This window comes from Toxotes jaculatrix, chromosome 9 (assembly GCF_017976425.1).
Source record: "Toxotes jaculatrix isolate fToxJac2 chromosome 9, fToxJac2.pri, whole genome shotgun sequence".
NCBI lineage: Eukaryota > Metazoa > Chordata > Actinopteri > Toxotidae > Toxotes > Toxotes jaculatrix.
The window spans coordinates 29,125,801-29,142,295 of NC_054402.1; the positions used below are offsets into that span (position 1 = coordinate 29,125,801).

The following is a 16,495-nucleotide window of genomic DNA, read 5'->3' on the forward strand; positions in this document are numbered from 1 at the left end:
ATATACTTCCTATGGTTTGCTGCCAACTCATGTTTGGCTCTCCTTCTGATGTCATTGAACTGTTTCCTACATTTTAGTGGTGTTCTCATAGGACCACAGCAATGATTAACCAACTGTGTGACAGTGTATGTAATGTTTAACCAGCAGTTGGTTAAACTTTAACGTCTTGCTTTAGACCACGCAATAAAGATTTATTTATGTTATTCATTTTATTCATTATTATTATTTTTTGTTTAGACAGAATACATTGACCATTTTTTGGGAGGGATTTTCCTAGATTTGCTGTTTGCTTACTTCTTTACCTAGAGCGTGCCTGTCAGCTGTCAGCTATCTGAGCCTCCCCTCGTTGTTTTGAATTCCAAGCAGATATTTGACATACGATGATGGATTCATCTTGATGTTCCCCTGATTCACAGCACTGTGTGCTGGGGGTACATGGCACGATCTGGGCCACAAAATACCACAGATGTGACCTAAGGACACTGCGCAGGACACACCTGTCTGCACTGTGCACTCGACACCTCAGTTGATGAAAATGTTAACCAATGTAAGACACAGGTATAATTTCATCTGACTGTAGTAGCTGAAGAATGAAACGTTAATGAGAAGAGGAGAGGAAGAATTGGCCCATGTACTGGATATGCTTTCACTGGAATCACTGAGTGCCTTTCTGGAATATGGCAGTGGCCTGGTAATCAGGCTGAATTGACATTTCTTTGTCACCTCACTTTTCAGCCTGACATCATGTTAATTTTGGTCATTTTCCACTTGGACTATGTGGTTACTTAGCTTTAACCAATCAGAAGTGACTGACGTAGTTGTCCCGCCAACGCCAATTTCAGCATTTACTGAAATTTTTCCCATTTGTCTAATGTGGCTCTTCACTTCCCTCACTCACTTCATTTTCCTAATCTACAGTAATACAATCATGCTAAATTATTTCTGTCATAATAAATTGTTTTCCACAACAGTCTGACCATTCCTTTTGCTTCTTCTCTCCTTACTCCTCACGCAAGACACATTCAAGGAAATGGAAAATCCATGATTGATTTTCAGGTGATGGGATGGAGGAGCAAGGACAGAAGGCAGAAGCAGAATGGAAAGCACCCACAGAATCTGAGGCAAGTCTTGCTTTGAGAAGTTAATATCAAGAAACACATTAATTTGAAGAAGTATGTTAAAGTAACAATGTCAAAATTTCGCTCTCTTTGGCAACCCCTATGGCGATAAGTGGTAACTGAACGTTTGTTTGCAAACAATGTTGCCTGCATGATGTCGTCAGTCAGTTGGCAGTTGACCTCTTGAGAGCCTAGAGCCATGGTTTGTGAGGTTGGTATGGTTAGCTCAGGTTTTTTCTAATTGTTAGCTGACATTAGAGACAGTAAAAGACACACAGATACCCACTACTGCTGCTGTCTGGCAGAAATATCTGCTGCCATACCATATGACAAGCTTCGCAGAGGCTTCTTCTTAGACTCAGACTTGACATGGTTCTGGAGCTGCAAGGACCTGGAGTTGTCTTGGACTAGACTTAAGCGGTCTTGACTACAGCCCTAGCTCTCAGTGACAATCTCTGAAAAAAGTCAGATATGCTGGTGAAAGAAGCCGCTCTGTACTGTGCTGCCACAGCAGTAGCCACCTCTGTATGATTTCTGTTGTGTGTGTGTGTGTGTGTGTGTGTGTGTGTCAGTGTGAAGCTTTGATGGGGACCCAAAATCACATGACCATACACTGGTATGGAAACCATGATAGAGCACCACTGTGTGTCTCCCCTCTTCTTCCTCATCCTCCTTCCCTGCATTTGACTGTCACTATCAATCAGAAGCGAGCTCCGTCCCTGCCAGCTGAGGTGTAGCAGAAATTGAAGGAGAGCTGCATCTCCCGAACAACTGGCCTCCATAACAAGGAACTGGTCCCTGGATGGCTGGTCCAAATGGAAAGGGGGGGGAGGGGGTGGGAGGCCTTCTGATAAAGAATGTGGTAGTGGAGAGAATGAGGAATGGAAGGGAAGAAAGAAATGGGAGGAGACAGATGAGATGATGGAAGGGGGAATGGAATGTCAGGTAACCAAGGGGAGAAGGGAAGAGAGGGGAGAGGGGGATTTATTACAGTGTGTGAGGGGGCGTGGGTGGGTGTGCGAGAAGGACATTGAAGGTCACACAGACATTTATGGGCTGAGGGGGACAGAATGTCAGCATTAAACTCTTACGTGCCCTGGGTGCACACTCTCCTGTGTGCTGTATTACAAAGCTCTGCTGCCCCAGAGCATACGCTACAATGTGCTAAAATCATGTTTGCTTCTGCTGATGTATAACTCACTTTTAATGGCTCTGGCACATGGGCCATCCTTACTGATGAATGGCCGCAATTAACCCTTCTGAGCTGTGATAGTGTTACCTCCAGCCACTGACACTGACTTAAGTGAAGAAGGTAAAGTACAATTAGACTGTCCAAAAACCAAGCCAAGGGAATATAGTGATACCAGTGCTACAACCTTCCTAATGTGAAAAAACCCTGTTGAGCTGTATTGGCATTTAAGGAAAAATGATACTGGAGCTCACAGACCCTCTCTGGGGTTTCCTCTGTGTTGGTGCAAATGATCCCTGATGGCCCGTGTGCTTCAGCAGCCTTTATTAACAAAGCTTAGTGATTCCTTTAAAGGATGATTCTGGTTCATTTTAACTTGGCTTTTATTTTGACAGAGTTATCCATAATTTCCATCAGTTAAATCACTGTACATATTTCTGAGATCTGGGAATACAGTAACACTGACACAACAAAGTCCAACAGGTGAAGAAACATGAGCAGTCAGACAATCAGTCAGGTTGGAAACAAGCTGTCAGTTTATTCAGATTATCTAAACCACTTCATTTACAAGTTAAAATGTAAGTGCCACAGCTGAAATGCCTGTGTTTCACGTGTGGAAACTAACATTACATTGTTTTGAGTTTTAGAAAGTTGCTTTATGTCACTAATATAACTCACGGAATAAGGGCTCATGTGCACTGTACAGAATGTACAGTAGCTGCACAGTAGATGCCAGCATATTGCTGTGGCACTGAACCATTTGTTTTTTTTATATTGAACGGTTGATAATGAAGAGGCAGATCAGAAACAAGGGGAGAGAGAGGCGGGTATGACGTAACCCTGACACAGTTGTTGTTTTCACATTCCTGCTGGATTCCCCACTTCACTGCAGGTCTACACACTGCTGGCAGTTTTCAGAATGGCCCTTCAGATGATGACACACTGTGGAGGATGTCCTACTGTGGAGAGTGCTAATCATCCAGGCTTTTTGTGAATGCTTTTACAAAGATCAACCCGTTCAACTCAATAACCCTGTTAATTGAACGGCAATGATGCCACTGCTGACGTCAGGGCATGAATATTATATAAAATGTTACACAATATAACAAAAACTTAATAAGCGCTGTGGCAGAGTGTTCTCAGATCATCACATATTTTGTTCTGATGTTTATTCAGAATGAGTTTTTACTGGGAGTTTACAGACAGTTTATGAATGGTAGTCCCATGAGTCCTCTTAACAGTTTGTGATCCACACACATTGATTATGTTGATATTCAACCAGCCGTAAAGACATAACTGGCCAAGACACAGTGAAGACAGGTGAAGCTATTGGGATGGTTATTGTGGAGAGGGAGGATCATTACAGATGCATTATTAATGCGTGGCCTGCGGGAAGCATACATCCACTTGGCATGTCTGAAATGATTGGCTTTCCTGAGATAAAAGCTGCAGCCATGGATGAATATGCTGCCAGAGGTATATCCCCAGCACATGATTTGAACCTCCACCTCCTCATCCTCACCTCACCTTGACAAGGTCCAGCAGATTTTTACTTAATACCATGAGCAATATTCCAAAGTCAACAGCAGAGTCCTGTTAACAACGTATTACAAATTGGGGCGAAAGTCTGTCTGGGTGTGGAACATTTGCATTTCAACAGATGCAAATGTGTGTGAAACCAAAGGCGATTGGTTGCTCTGAGCTGGGTGGAAAACCTTTGATTTGTTGTACAGTTTTGTGTGTGTGCATGTGTGTTAAAGTTATAAGACTGTGGCTGGGCGTGGAGGCTTTGTTAAGCTTTCCTTTTACAGCTTTTATAGTTTCAGGTGTCTGTAGGGAAAATACATTTAAATTCACAGGTGAGCTAAAAACGTTAACTTCATGGACTCTTAGTGCAGAATTGAAGCAAGCTGCTCAAATTTCATCTGTGGTGGAAGCTGTGATATTCAGGGCTGGTTTTTGCTACAAGAGAACTAGCTAACCATCATAGAATGCACACCTTTAGACAGTTCTGAATAACATTCAGAGTGTTGCTCTCCTTTGAACACATCAGAGGTAACAGAAATAGAGGTTTGAATCCGGTCTCATCTCCACACATCGGAACAAATATGACAGAGTGTGTTGTTGGTCCATGCCCTCCAGAATGACACACATGAGCTTTAACTGACCTACACCCCCAGTGGCAGGAAGATGTCACCATTTCAAAATAAAGCCATTTTCTGATCTTACAACTCAGTGGTGAAGGTTTGGTTAGGTTTAGGCACAGAAACAGAGAGAGGTTAAGGAGAGTCAGTAGGTTGAGGTTTGAGCTGCACAAATAGTTTGTAGCTGTAAATCAACCTTTGCAAACCTGTAAAATAAACCTGCATGAGAAATTTGTACAAGACTGTGACTAAAATCCGATGGCAGTTACACAAAGACACTGACAAAATTTTCTGCTGATTCTTCCCCACTCTGCTTTTACTGTAACCAAACTGTCAGCGATGTAAATGGAAACATTACAACCTCAAATAGGCCGCAAACTCAGTCAGTATGGTGTGACAAAGTTTCTTTTGAAGCAGGGCAGGTGGTGACTTACTGCACGTTCTCCCCTCGAGGTTGACTGCAGCTGTATGCCGCTCGCTGCTGAGACCACTCAGTACTAAAACCCTGTAAAATCAACCCAGCCTGACCCCACTCAGCTGCTGCTGATCCCAGCTCTTGTACATACTTGCTGCTCTCACACTTCCCATACAGGCTGAACTGCTGAAAAATAAGAGGCTGTTTGGCAGCTTCAGGGCTCACCAGTTTCATTCATGTACCAAAGTCAGATGGTGGACTCAGAGGTTATTAATATTGCCCTATGATTTCCGCAATCACCGAATCGCGGAATCGGCCCACCAAAACGGAATCCACTCTTTAACGCAGAACACCGCAGAACCCGACACAACTTGACAAATTATGTCAAATTCCGGAATATTTTCTTGCATAATACTCAGAGCTGATTGTTGTGAATAAATCAATACACTGTCAATATGACAACATTGTCACAACTTTGACCTTTGCTTGATGTTGATGAATTTCAACTGGATTATACAAACTGTGAATATTCTCTTTTCTCTCTTGGGGTAAAAAACATGGCAAAGCGTTCCAGTGCTCTTCAGCAGTACTACACCTATGATATCATCCCAACAATATGACAGAATGAAAACAGTGTAGTTAGAATAGAATAGATAGAATAGAATGCCTTTATTGTCATTATACGTAAGTACAACAAGATTAAGCCACCACCAGTATCAGTGCAAAAGCAGTGTAAAATAAGATAATAAAAGATCTGAAGTATAAAATAAAATATAAACTAAAATATTTACAAAATAAATAGATGTGCACATGTATTGTTTATGTATTTAAGTATGGTGTGATACGTATGTATACTATATATATATATATATGTATATTGCACATTAGTGTCGCATTCGGTATTGCACATTTTGGTATTACATTCAGTGTCAATTGCACATGTTGCGATAGTTAACAGAAAGTATTGCACATGAGTCCTTAGTGGCCGGAGTATTTCAGAAACTTCCCACTGGAGTTTAGGGCAGTTATAGCTTTTGGGAAGAAGCTATTTTTGAGTCTATTGGTTTTTGTCTTGATACACCTGTAGCGCCTCCCAGAGGGTAGCAGGTCAAACAGGTCAGAGCCAGAGTGGGAGCTGTCCTTGATAATGTTTGTGGCTCTGCTGAGGCAGCGGGTGTTGTAGATGTCCAACAGGGAGGGGAGAGGGCAGCCAATGATCTTCTGTGCTGTTTTCACGACCCTCTGTAGCCTCTCCCTGTCTGCTGCAGTGCAGCTGCCGTACCATACGGTGATGCAGTATGTCAGCAGGCTCTCAATGGATGAGTGGTAGAAGGTCAGCAGCAGATTGGAGTTTAGCTTGTGCTTCCTGAGGACTCTCAGAAAGTGTAGCCGCTGCTGAGCCTTCTTTGTGATTGACGTGATGTTCTCTGACCAGGAGATGTCGGCCGAGATGATGACGCCAAGAAACCTGATGGTGTGGACCCTCTCCACACACTCGCCGTTGATGTAGAGGGGGGCTGGGTCTGTGCGGTGCCTCCTGAAGTCGATAATGATCTCCCTGGTTTTCTTGGTGTTGAGAGCGAGGTTGTTCTCAGTACACCAAGCAGCCAGCTTCAGGATCTCCTCCCTGTAGGCAGCCTCATCACCCCTGGAGATGAGTCCGACCACTGTAGTATCGTCAGCGAACTTGACGATAAGATTGTCATTGTGGGCCGGCCTGCAGTCATGGGTGTAGAGGCAGTAGAGGAGAGGGCTCAGCACACAGCCCTGTGGGGAGCCGATGCTCATCGTGCGGGTGGAGGAGAGGTGAGGACCTAGTTTCACAGTCTGGGGTCGGTCTGTTAGAAAGTCCTTTATCCAGGCACATGTGAAAGGGGGGAGGCCAACAGTGTCCAGTTTTGTGCATAATCTGTCCGGGATTATTGTGTTAAATGCAGAACTATAATCCACAAAGAGCATCCGGACGTAGCTCTGCTGCTGCTCTAGGTGGTTCAGTGCAGAGTGAAGAGCTACAGCTATGGCGTCCTCAGTGGATCTGTTTGCCCGGTAAGCAAACTGGTTAGAATCAAAGTCTGGGGGGAGATAGGAAATGTACTTTAGTCATTAAGATAACTACACTGACAGCACAGACTCATCACTTATGACAATACCCAGCAGACCAGTTTTAAGTTCTGGTGGCAGAATGTACTTGTGGTGAGCGAGAGATGAGATGAGATAAGAATATCAATAACTAAACATAACAAAACATAAAATTGTTGTCACAGGTAAAAGAAACAAACAGTCAGGAAACAAAAAAACAAAATCCAACTGAATACCAAGGCTAATTGAATAATGGAATGTCAAAAAATTAAACAAGAAAAGAAAGAAAAAGAAAAAAACAATAAATAAACCAGCACAGACCCTGGTTAAACAGAATATTTAATAAGCCAACCGACCCCAGACTGTGAGACTCGGCCCCCACCTCTTCTCCATTCGCACGCTGAGCACCAGCTCTCCACAGGGCTGTGTGCTGAGCCCCCTTCTGTACTGCCTCTACACCCACGACTGCAGTCCGGCCCACAACATCAACCTCATTGTCAAGTTTGCTGATGACACTACAGTGGTCGGACTCATCTCAAAGGGAGATGAAGCAGCCTACAGAGAAGAGGTCCTGAAGTTGGCATCCTGGTGTTCCTTCTATCCACTCACTGTGCAATATCTGTATATCTGTATATTGTGCAATATTCATTAATGTGCAATGATCCATACTTTCTTGAACTGTGCACCTTACCGCCCCCCCCCCCCCCCCCCCCCGCCCGTATTTTTCTTTTTTTTTGTTTGTTTGTTTGGCACAAGCAGGTTAATTGCATCAAACGCACTGAGACGTACATACCGATCAGGCTACGTGTGATCACCTGAGGAAGAGAGGAGTGAGCGCGTGTCCACTCGGCAACAGTGGAGGCTAGCAGCAACCTGCAGCTAATTTGCAGCACTGGGTATGAACCCACGAGCCACGCTCGGCAAGGAAGCGGGCAACCAGGAAGTGGGCCTCCGAGCCAGGAGCAAGAGAGGGTCAAGATGGCCACAGCACCCTTTTATAGAGTGCCCTCATGTGGCGATAGGCTAATGAGGACCGAGGTGAACAAAACAAAGCAAACTCGCACTGGGAGATGAAAGATGACATACCTCATCCTGCTACATACTCAAAGAACACAAGATTCTCAAGGTTTTCAAGAGGTTCTCAAGATGCTCTGAGAGGGGGTCATGGCTAAGGAAGAGGTCAAAACTATGTTCCAAACTGGGCCGTGCTCTAAGACTCACATCCTGGCAGTTGGCAGCATTTTGAGCCATGCCTTGCTGCACATGGTCATTCTGCTGAATCACATGGACTCGTCCTCTACAATTCAGATTGACCCACTGGACTGTGACTGCACCACAGTCTCTATCATTATCATATCTGCTTTCTGTCAGTGTGTGTAGTGTTGCAGTGCAATGTAATAAAATCTCTCCTGTTGACACTGCCTGCACTCCACAATCACATAATGAAGCCAGCATTTCTACTTGCTGCCCTTCTCTATTCCTCTATTCTTGCCTTCCTTGCCTTTTTTGGGATAGTCTAGTTGAGGGTCTGTATTTACCAAGCATCTCTGAATCCCTTAGGAACCACACTGAAAGTTAAAGCAGGACTAAAACCTCTCTTAACTCAGTGTGTGCCTGACAGCTCTTTATGGAGAGGGATTATTCCTGTGAGAGAGCATGGCATGTTGTTTTACCTTACTCTGAGACACAGTAAAAATTTCAATCTAAGTGTTGACATTTTGATGATATTTTAAGTTCGAAGAGTTAGGGAAACAGCACTGTTTTTTATGTGTGTGTGTGTGTTTTTTTTAAACAACAAGCCATGGTTTAAAAAAAAAATATTACAACACTAGGAAAATGGACTTAGAGACCAATCAGGCCAATTCATTTCTGAAATACCCTGATAAACCCTCTGCAGCAGTTGAACACCTCTCCATAGAAAACTTAAAAGCTTCTCTTTCACTGCCCAAGTTCCCTTTCAGCTTCACCCCTTGTTAACTGATGAACACTTGTTTGGGGGAAAAATACCTGTTGTGTTTTCGGGCATGGAACAGAACACACTGTTACAATAAAAGCATAAACATTATAGCCTCACTGTAATTTTAAACAAATATATAAACGCAAGAACCTAACATTCATTTCAGTTGTTATTGGATCTGGTATAAAGCCTGGAAACAGCTTTCATCATCCACAGTTTTTAAGAATATCTTTAATCTCAGTCAAGCATGTGGCATCCAGGGTAATGTGGCTGTGTTCAAATAAAAGTTGGAGTCCACTCTCACAGATCATCCTTTGTAGTTGTGTGTCTTACCTGAGGCTGTGTCATTCCTGCTTTGAATTAGCTCAGGGTCATGCACTGCATTTCCAATTCTCCTGCAAGAGAATGTCTCTCACTGTCCTGTAACTCCTACAGTCCCTAACAGGTCAGAACAGCTCAGGAGCTCCAAATATCAACTGATAGTTGTCATTTCACAGGCTGACAAATGCTTTCATTCTTAGAATAAAAGCATGAACAAAAATATGTCATCGAAAAATGACATATTCGTCCTACTCTGACGTGTATGATGAACACAGGGCTAAAATCTCATGTCTGTTTTCAAGCAGAAAGCATTGTCACATTAATATGTGATAGTGTTGCACTTCCTATGCTGATTCCGCATGGTTACCTCAGTGGCTTTGTCAGCAAGGTCTGGCAGGTTTATCTGCCATGTTGTATTTCAGGGGAGCATCTGAAGGGTGAAGGGAACATCGCCATTGAGACAGCACTGCTGCAGCACACCTCAACCCAGTGTGTTTTTAAGCATTTCAACAACTCTGAATCACGTAGAAGAGAATGTGTGAAGGAACCTTCCCTTCCACTGCTCACAGCAGAGAAGAGATCCTCTGCAGCCTCTCCTGAATTGGTTGTGGGATGGCAGAGTTCACCAGAGGAAGCTCAAATAGAAAAAAGGAAATGTGGAGCAGTATTGGTACCTATGCTGTATTTCTGCCACCGGAATAAAAAATGTCTTTCTCCGGCCAACTGAAGTGACCTGTTGTGACCCTCTGAGGCTGTTTGATCCTGCCTGTCTGCGTTATATAAGCCTTGTTTCTGATGTTTTTAAGCTCTAATTCCTGCCAACATTTCTCCTGCATCAGTTTCTCCTCTCTGTCTTTGCTGTATGTGAGAAATATCTTGGGTCAGACTCCTGAGTCAGATTAGAGATGAGAGACTACCCCTGCTTTCCCTCAACACTTTGCTATATTCAGTTGCATTTCATGTTCAGGGAGAACATGTAGCATCGCTGCTGAATTATGAACAGAGGTCACCTGTGGGAAGAGAGGGAGGAGAATAGCAGGCTGAAAAGGTTACAGACCGTGGGATTTTAGAAGCGGTGCCTCGAAATATATGCTGAAAAGGCAGCAGATAGTCTCTGCAGCTGGACCATGACAGCAACATGACAGTTAGTTATATAGTGTGATTGCCTCAAAAAAATTTAAGCACTCAGTAATGGACAAATGAGTTTGAGTGAAGGAAAGCAAACAAAAGTATTTCCAAAGACTGTCAGCTATTCCAAGCTGAATGATATTTTTTTCAGGTATGCCAGCTCCATTTCTCATGTCTGCTTGCATGCCAAATACAGCCATGCTCAGAGCTCATACTGAGCTGATAAAACTAAGATGCAAAATCGCATATACTTTAAAAAGCAATATGTCCTTCCAGATGGGAATATAATTATAGGAAGGATATTAGGCTCAGCAAAACACAGTGGGTATTTGGAAATGTAAAAAGGTTAGAGTGAAAAAAAAACATACACATGCCTGCTCTGAACAGGTTACATTTCACTAATCAGTGCACTGAATATTAAAATCACCCAACCCTCCCCAGAGAAATAAATCCCAATTGGGTTTAAATCTTTTCCACTCAAATTGATGGAGCAAAGCCCAGAAATGATCTCAGGAGACGACTGAAACATGATGCATCTTTATGCTGAGTAACCAGATGAGTCTTCAGAGTGTGCAGCCAAAATGCTAAACACTATTGTGAGTGTTACTTGTAGGTTTCTTTGACTGATGATTCACTGCGCTGCAACAACAGTGCGCTCAGCCTGATCTGCCATCTTGCAGGCTTTTATCTCTCCAGGTCTTGCTTGTCAGCTCTGTTGTCTGTTGTCTCTTTCATGCTTGCAGTTTGTTCAAAATTCAGTGCAAAGGCTCCTCACTGGTGCCAAGAAGAGACACCAAGATTCCCCTGCTGAAAATCCCCCACTCCTCACCACATTCCCAATCAAAGTTTGAAGTGGACTGAGCCTTTCTCATTGATGATCCAGATCCTGATCCAGACTGTGGAACAACACACTCACTGACAACCTGTGTAATCTGATGCAATCCAACACAACAGCTGTACCATGAATGCTAATCTCAAAATCTCTTTGTAATCAGAATAACTAAATCTACTTATTAATGTGACCATATTGTTGTCTAGCAGCAATGCTGTAGTAAAGGTGAGGTTTAGTTACACTCGAGCGTAAACATGTTGCTTTGGGAATTTCTCTGAAAAGACTGATGCTGTCCCGCACGCTTAACAATAAAACACAACTATGGTTCGGAGTAAGCTGCTGCACAAACAACTTATGGGGTGGTTTTTGGTGGGAGAATAGGCTCAAAGAGACTGTGTGAGAAACACTGGAGGTATTACACAATATATGATTAAATGTTACTCATGATTCTTAAAACAGATCTCTGTCAACAATTATCCGAGATGACCTCTTGGTTTGGTGGAATATGGAAGTTTACGTTTGGCTAATATTTTACAGTGGCAGGTTCATGCAGGATAAAGAACCCAGATGACCTCTGCAGTCCTTATAAATCACTGGAGGAGTCCAGCTATTGCACAGTCCAACGAGAGCTTAAAACAGGCTGAAGGGCTGAGCTGGGAGCTGGCTGTATTAAGAGGCTGCAGCAGAGTACAGTACACAAACTTTCCTTCATTTACTAACAGATGGTAAATTTACATTTACCAGAAACCATTTCAGGTCCCTCCTGTTCACAGCTGCAGACACTTCAGCAAAAAGTTAGTTTAGGGCTGATCTTTTTCATCACCATTCATCTAAGGAAGAAGGTTTGGACCAAGAACAAAAGACTGCACAGGTCATCCCTTTTGGAATAATGCTCCTTACATTTTAGAGTGACAGTTAAAATGGAACCAGTAGGTTTAACTGGATGTGTGTACAGGGCTGTTAAAGGGATTGGTGGTTGTCCTCTTTCAGTGTCAGTGAACAGTCACCCACAACCCAATGACCACATAAGGGAGAAACTGTTGGGTTACTGGGTGCTGAGGACTGATTTTTAATGGTGTTGTGTAAGTGTGTGTTGCTGGTTTGGAGGCGTGTGTGCATCAGTCTCTCCACTGAACTGTTTGATACTTTAAATGAGCAGCCATTTATAGTTTTCATGTTCTGTAAACACTGTTTGTTAACCCTGCTGTTATCTTCTGTGATTGTTAGTTGTAAATTTGTTTTTTTATTTTTCACATTCAATGTTAGCGTGACAATAATCAAGTACAGTACTGCTGGAGCAAGTTCTATAAGGTTTACAGTGTAGTTGTACTAACTCAGAGACTGAAAGGGGAAACGTGGTATGGAAGGCTTTTCACATCATGAGACCTGAGTTTTATGTTAGTTTGCTTGCATCCCTGAGTGTGAAACATCTAACTTTTATCTGTTCCTCTGGGTTCATGACTCTATCCTGACTCTTAGTCCCTGTTTAGACCTGGTATGAACATGAATCTCAGGTGATCCAATCACAAGTGGACAGCTCTCCGTACAGGTGTGAATGCACCCAAGATGGATTGAGGACGCATTTGAGATCCATCACAAGTTTCACTGGAGACGCAGGTGGAGACTTATTTTGAGGCCAGGTGTGAAATGACGTTCTTAGAGCTGTCCAGTTGTGATCGCATGTTAATGCCAGGTCTGAACAGAGCCTTAGTTAAATAGTGTAAACTCTTGAACTGATTCTCCTTGAATTCCCTTGTAAATGACATTTGTACAATTTGGTCATGTTCATGACAAAGGTCCACCCATGGAGTTGAAATGTTACCGACACAACTCTGTCTCTACCTGTTTCCAGCTGTCTTGAGCTGCTCGTCAAAAAGACACAGATGAGGCCTTCCTCTACAACGGAAAAATAACATACTGGTTGACAACTCTGCCAAGACTCACGTCAAGATGAATAAAACACTTACTAATGCCAAGTGTAAATGCAAAGGTCCATGATCAAGTGTCATGTTAATCAGATACAGATCAAATGTTAAAAACACTTGATGGAGACACAACTATGTTCACCTAGCTAACTAGATTGTCGATACTAGTACACATACGCTCTCTCTGTCTTTCTCTCTGTCTCTGTTTTGTTCATACTCATCTTCAGTTTGTATATCTTAACATTTTTTGCTCTCTACAGCTCTACTAAACTTTATTTCAACACTGGAATTTACATGAGAAATTTATACGAATGTTTACAAGTGCACAGACCGAGCTTTTTCTTTCAGCAGCACTGGAAGCTGTAACAGTGCCATGTTGTGGGTACATAATGAAAAATAGCTAGACAGCAGAGGTTTTAATCAGCTTAGACTGGATCACATTAGTCTAAGAATGAAATGAAAGTAAATGAATGTGTGCATACATTACAGTTATGAGATCATTGTGTTCTTTCCATCTGCCTGTGTTGGTGTGATTGATTAGGTGACACTGCTGTGGCTGAGGTGTGGCCATGCATATACATGGACCTGCTGCTGTTCCATTCAAGGTTGTTCCAGTTTCAATCACACCTTCACGTGACTCTGTTTCCTCTCCTGTCCTTCACAGGAAATGTTTTTGTGGTGAGCCTGGCCTTTGCTGACTTGGTGGTTGCATTCTACCCATACCCTCTGGTGTTGTATGCCATCTTCCATGATGGTTGGTCACTAGGTGAGACACAGTGCAAGGTGAGCTATGACTGTCTATCTAAAGCTGACTTGGTTTTAAAGGATTTTTCTTACAACCTTGATCCTATTTCTGCAGCTCAGCTCAAGTCAAGTCAGCTCAACTGACTCATAAGTCACAAGTCACTAGTTTGCTTCAAAGCTCTTCACAATCTGTACAGCACTGCTCTTTCACCCTCAATTCGGAAACTCCCAACAAAACCCTTTAATAGGGTTAAACAGGGAGAAACCTCAGGAAGAGCGACAGAGGAGGGTTCAATCAATGTGGTGAGAACAGAATAGTCAGAAATAATAACATTTAAAGCACAATATGGTCAGTGTCAGCGTCAGGTTAACAGATTGAGAGTTCAACAACTAGACTCAACTCAAGGATAATTAAATTGTAGAGGACACACCTGACTGCAATTTGGAACACCACAACAGAGAGTCTGAACACTTTTGTAAATGAGAGATCTCTCTAATACATTGGCAACACGACTGCAGTCATTGTTTTGTGATGTAATTTATTGCAACACTGAGCTGTCATCTCTCTCTCTCTATCTGTCTCAGGTGAGTGGCTTCTTGATGGGCTTGAGTGTCATTGGCTCCATCTTCAACATAACAGGCATTGCCATCAACCGTTACTGTTATATCTGCCACAGCTTCAGCTATGACAAGCTGTACAGCTATCGCAACACTCTGCTGCTGGTGGCACTTATCTGGCTGCTCACCGTAGTAGCCATCGTACCCAACCTCTTTGTTGGCTCACTGCAGTACGACCCACGCATCTACTCATGCACATTTGCACAGACAGTCAGCACGTCCTACACCATCACAGTGGTGGTCATCCATTTTTTCGTGCCCATTGCTGTGGTCACCTTCTGCTACCTGCGTATCTGGATCCTGGTCATCCAAGTGAGACGGAAGGTGAAGTCAGAGGTCCGCCCTCGCATTAAGCCCAGTGACCTGAGAAACTTTATCACCATGTTTGTGGTGTTCGTTCTATTTGCAATTTGTTGGGCACCTCTTAACTTCATTGGGCTCGCTGTTGCTGTCAACCCTGAAGCAGTGGTGCCTCGCATCCCAGAGTGGCTCTTTGTGGTCAGCTACTTCATGGCTTACTTCAACAGTTGCCTTAATGCCATCATCTATGGCCTGCTGAACCAGAACTTCCGCAGGGAGTATAAGCGGATCATCATGTCAGTGTGGATGCCACACCTGTTCTTCCAAGAGACGTCGAGGGGGGGAACAGAGGGCATGAAGAGTAAACCCTCACCAGGACTCAATAACAACGAGCAAGTGAAAGGAGAAACTCTGTGACATTGTTTCCTTCTCTTTATCTCCTTGTTCCTCCTCTTGTGTTCACTTGTGCAGTGCCATCAATCAAACTTTAATCTCTTCTGCGCCAAAGCAATGAACTCTGGAAATACAGATAGAGTGACCAACAGTGAGTGAGATTAAAATGAAAAAAAGGGTTTTCTCTTTAGGACTGCAAGAGCTGTGTTCTCCATTCTTTGAAGAGTGCCATTCATAAAACCTAAGGCTCATCAGTTTTGGTTTCTACTGATTTTATCTGAAGATGACACATTTTTTTTTAAATAGTGGATGAGCTTAAACTGATTTTCACCGGGATTTTATGTTTCCATACCTAAAGCCCGCTCAGCTTAGTTTCCAGTAAAACACTACAAATGGAAAGCACGGCTCAGAATAAGTTTCCATTCAGAAACTGAAGAAAAAAATGGAGACAAAACACACATTAGCAATAGTATGCTGCAGAAAGAAAGAAAAATCAGAGTTGAATATCCAATCTAAAGTTGAACTTCTAACTAACCTAGCTGCTGCTCTGCTAAAATCACCACACACAATATTGGCCTCAACGCTGTGCTGTGATTTCAGCTATATTTACTTGATGATCACTCAGAAAGAAAGTTAAAGGCTCATTCTCACATAGGTCAGCTGCTGTGGTCAGTTGAATGAGATGCATGGAGAAGTTTGTCTTCAGAGGGAAAGCCTGACTTTGAGCTTGTGGGGAAATACTCGAGACTCTCTTCTATGGAAACTTTATTGTCTAAACAGACCTAGATCTAGAGCAAAAGCTATGTTTGTCACCACATGCTTTTTTGAAAAATTGGTAAATCCAGCAACAAAGATGCAGAATTGGAAACACCCCCTTGAGGACATATTAGAAACTGTTTGCGCCAATTCCTTTTTAAAAGAGCAATGTCCAATGGAGAAATGTGTTCCTTTGAATTTACTGTTGTGTGTCTCTGATTGGAAGTTACAAATGGATGCAAAAGATGATGTGCAGATGCAGAAATAGACTGAAAACTTGCTCAGTGTCTTGGGGGTTATTTATTTTAGAATATAACTAAATCAAATTGCTTTTTGACTAAACATGATGTTCAGAGTTGCAGACTCTGCCCTAATGGTTCTCGGGTCATTAGAAGGTACTACCTCAGAAGCAGGGCCCTTATTGGGACCACAACCTAGACTTAGATTCTGGATTCTCTGGACAAAATGCAGGACAGGTTCCTGAGTTCCTATAAAGGTTCCCGGGTTCTTGGAAAAGTTCTGGCGGGGGACTTTCATCTTTTAGTCTTGCAGTAGTCTGGCATTGATTGATTACAT

The 16,495-nt window shown here is 42.9% G+C and overlaps 1 protein-coding gene across 1 annotated transcript in view; it reads left to right on the forward strand.

The window, feature by feature from the left end:
• The window catches only part of LOC121187091 (melatonin receptor type 1B-B-like), a 53,922-nt gene extending 38,735 nt beyond the window's left edge, over window positions 1-15,187 (forward strand). The window contains exons 2-3 of the mRNA XM_041046194.1: window positions 13,773-13,891; window positions 14,438-15,187. Of these exons, the coding sequence (XP_040902128.1) occupies window positions 13,773-13,891; window positions 14,438-15,187 (869 nt within the window). The remainder of the gene's footprint in view (window positions 1-13,772; window positions 13,892-14,437) is intronic.
• Window positions 15,188-16,495: the final 1,308 nt, after the last annotated feature.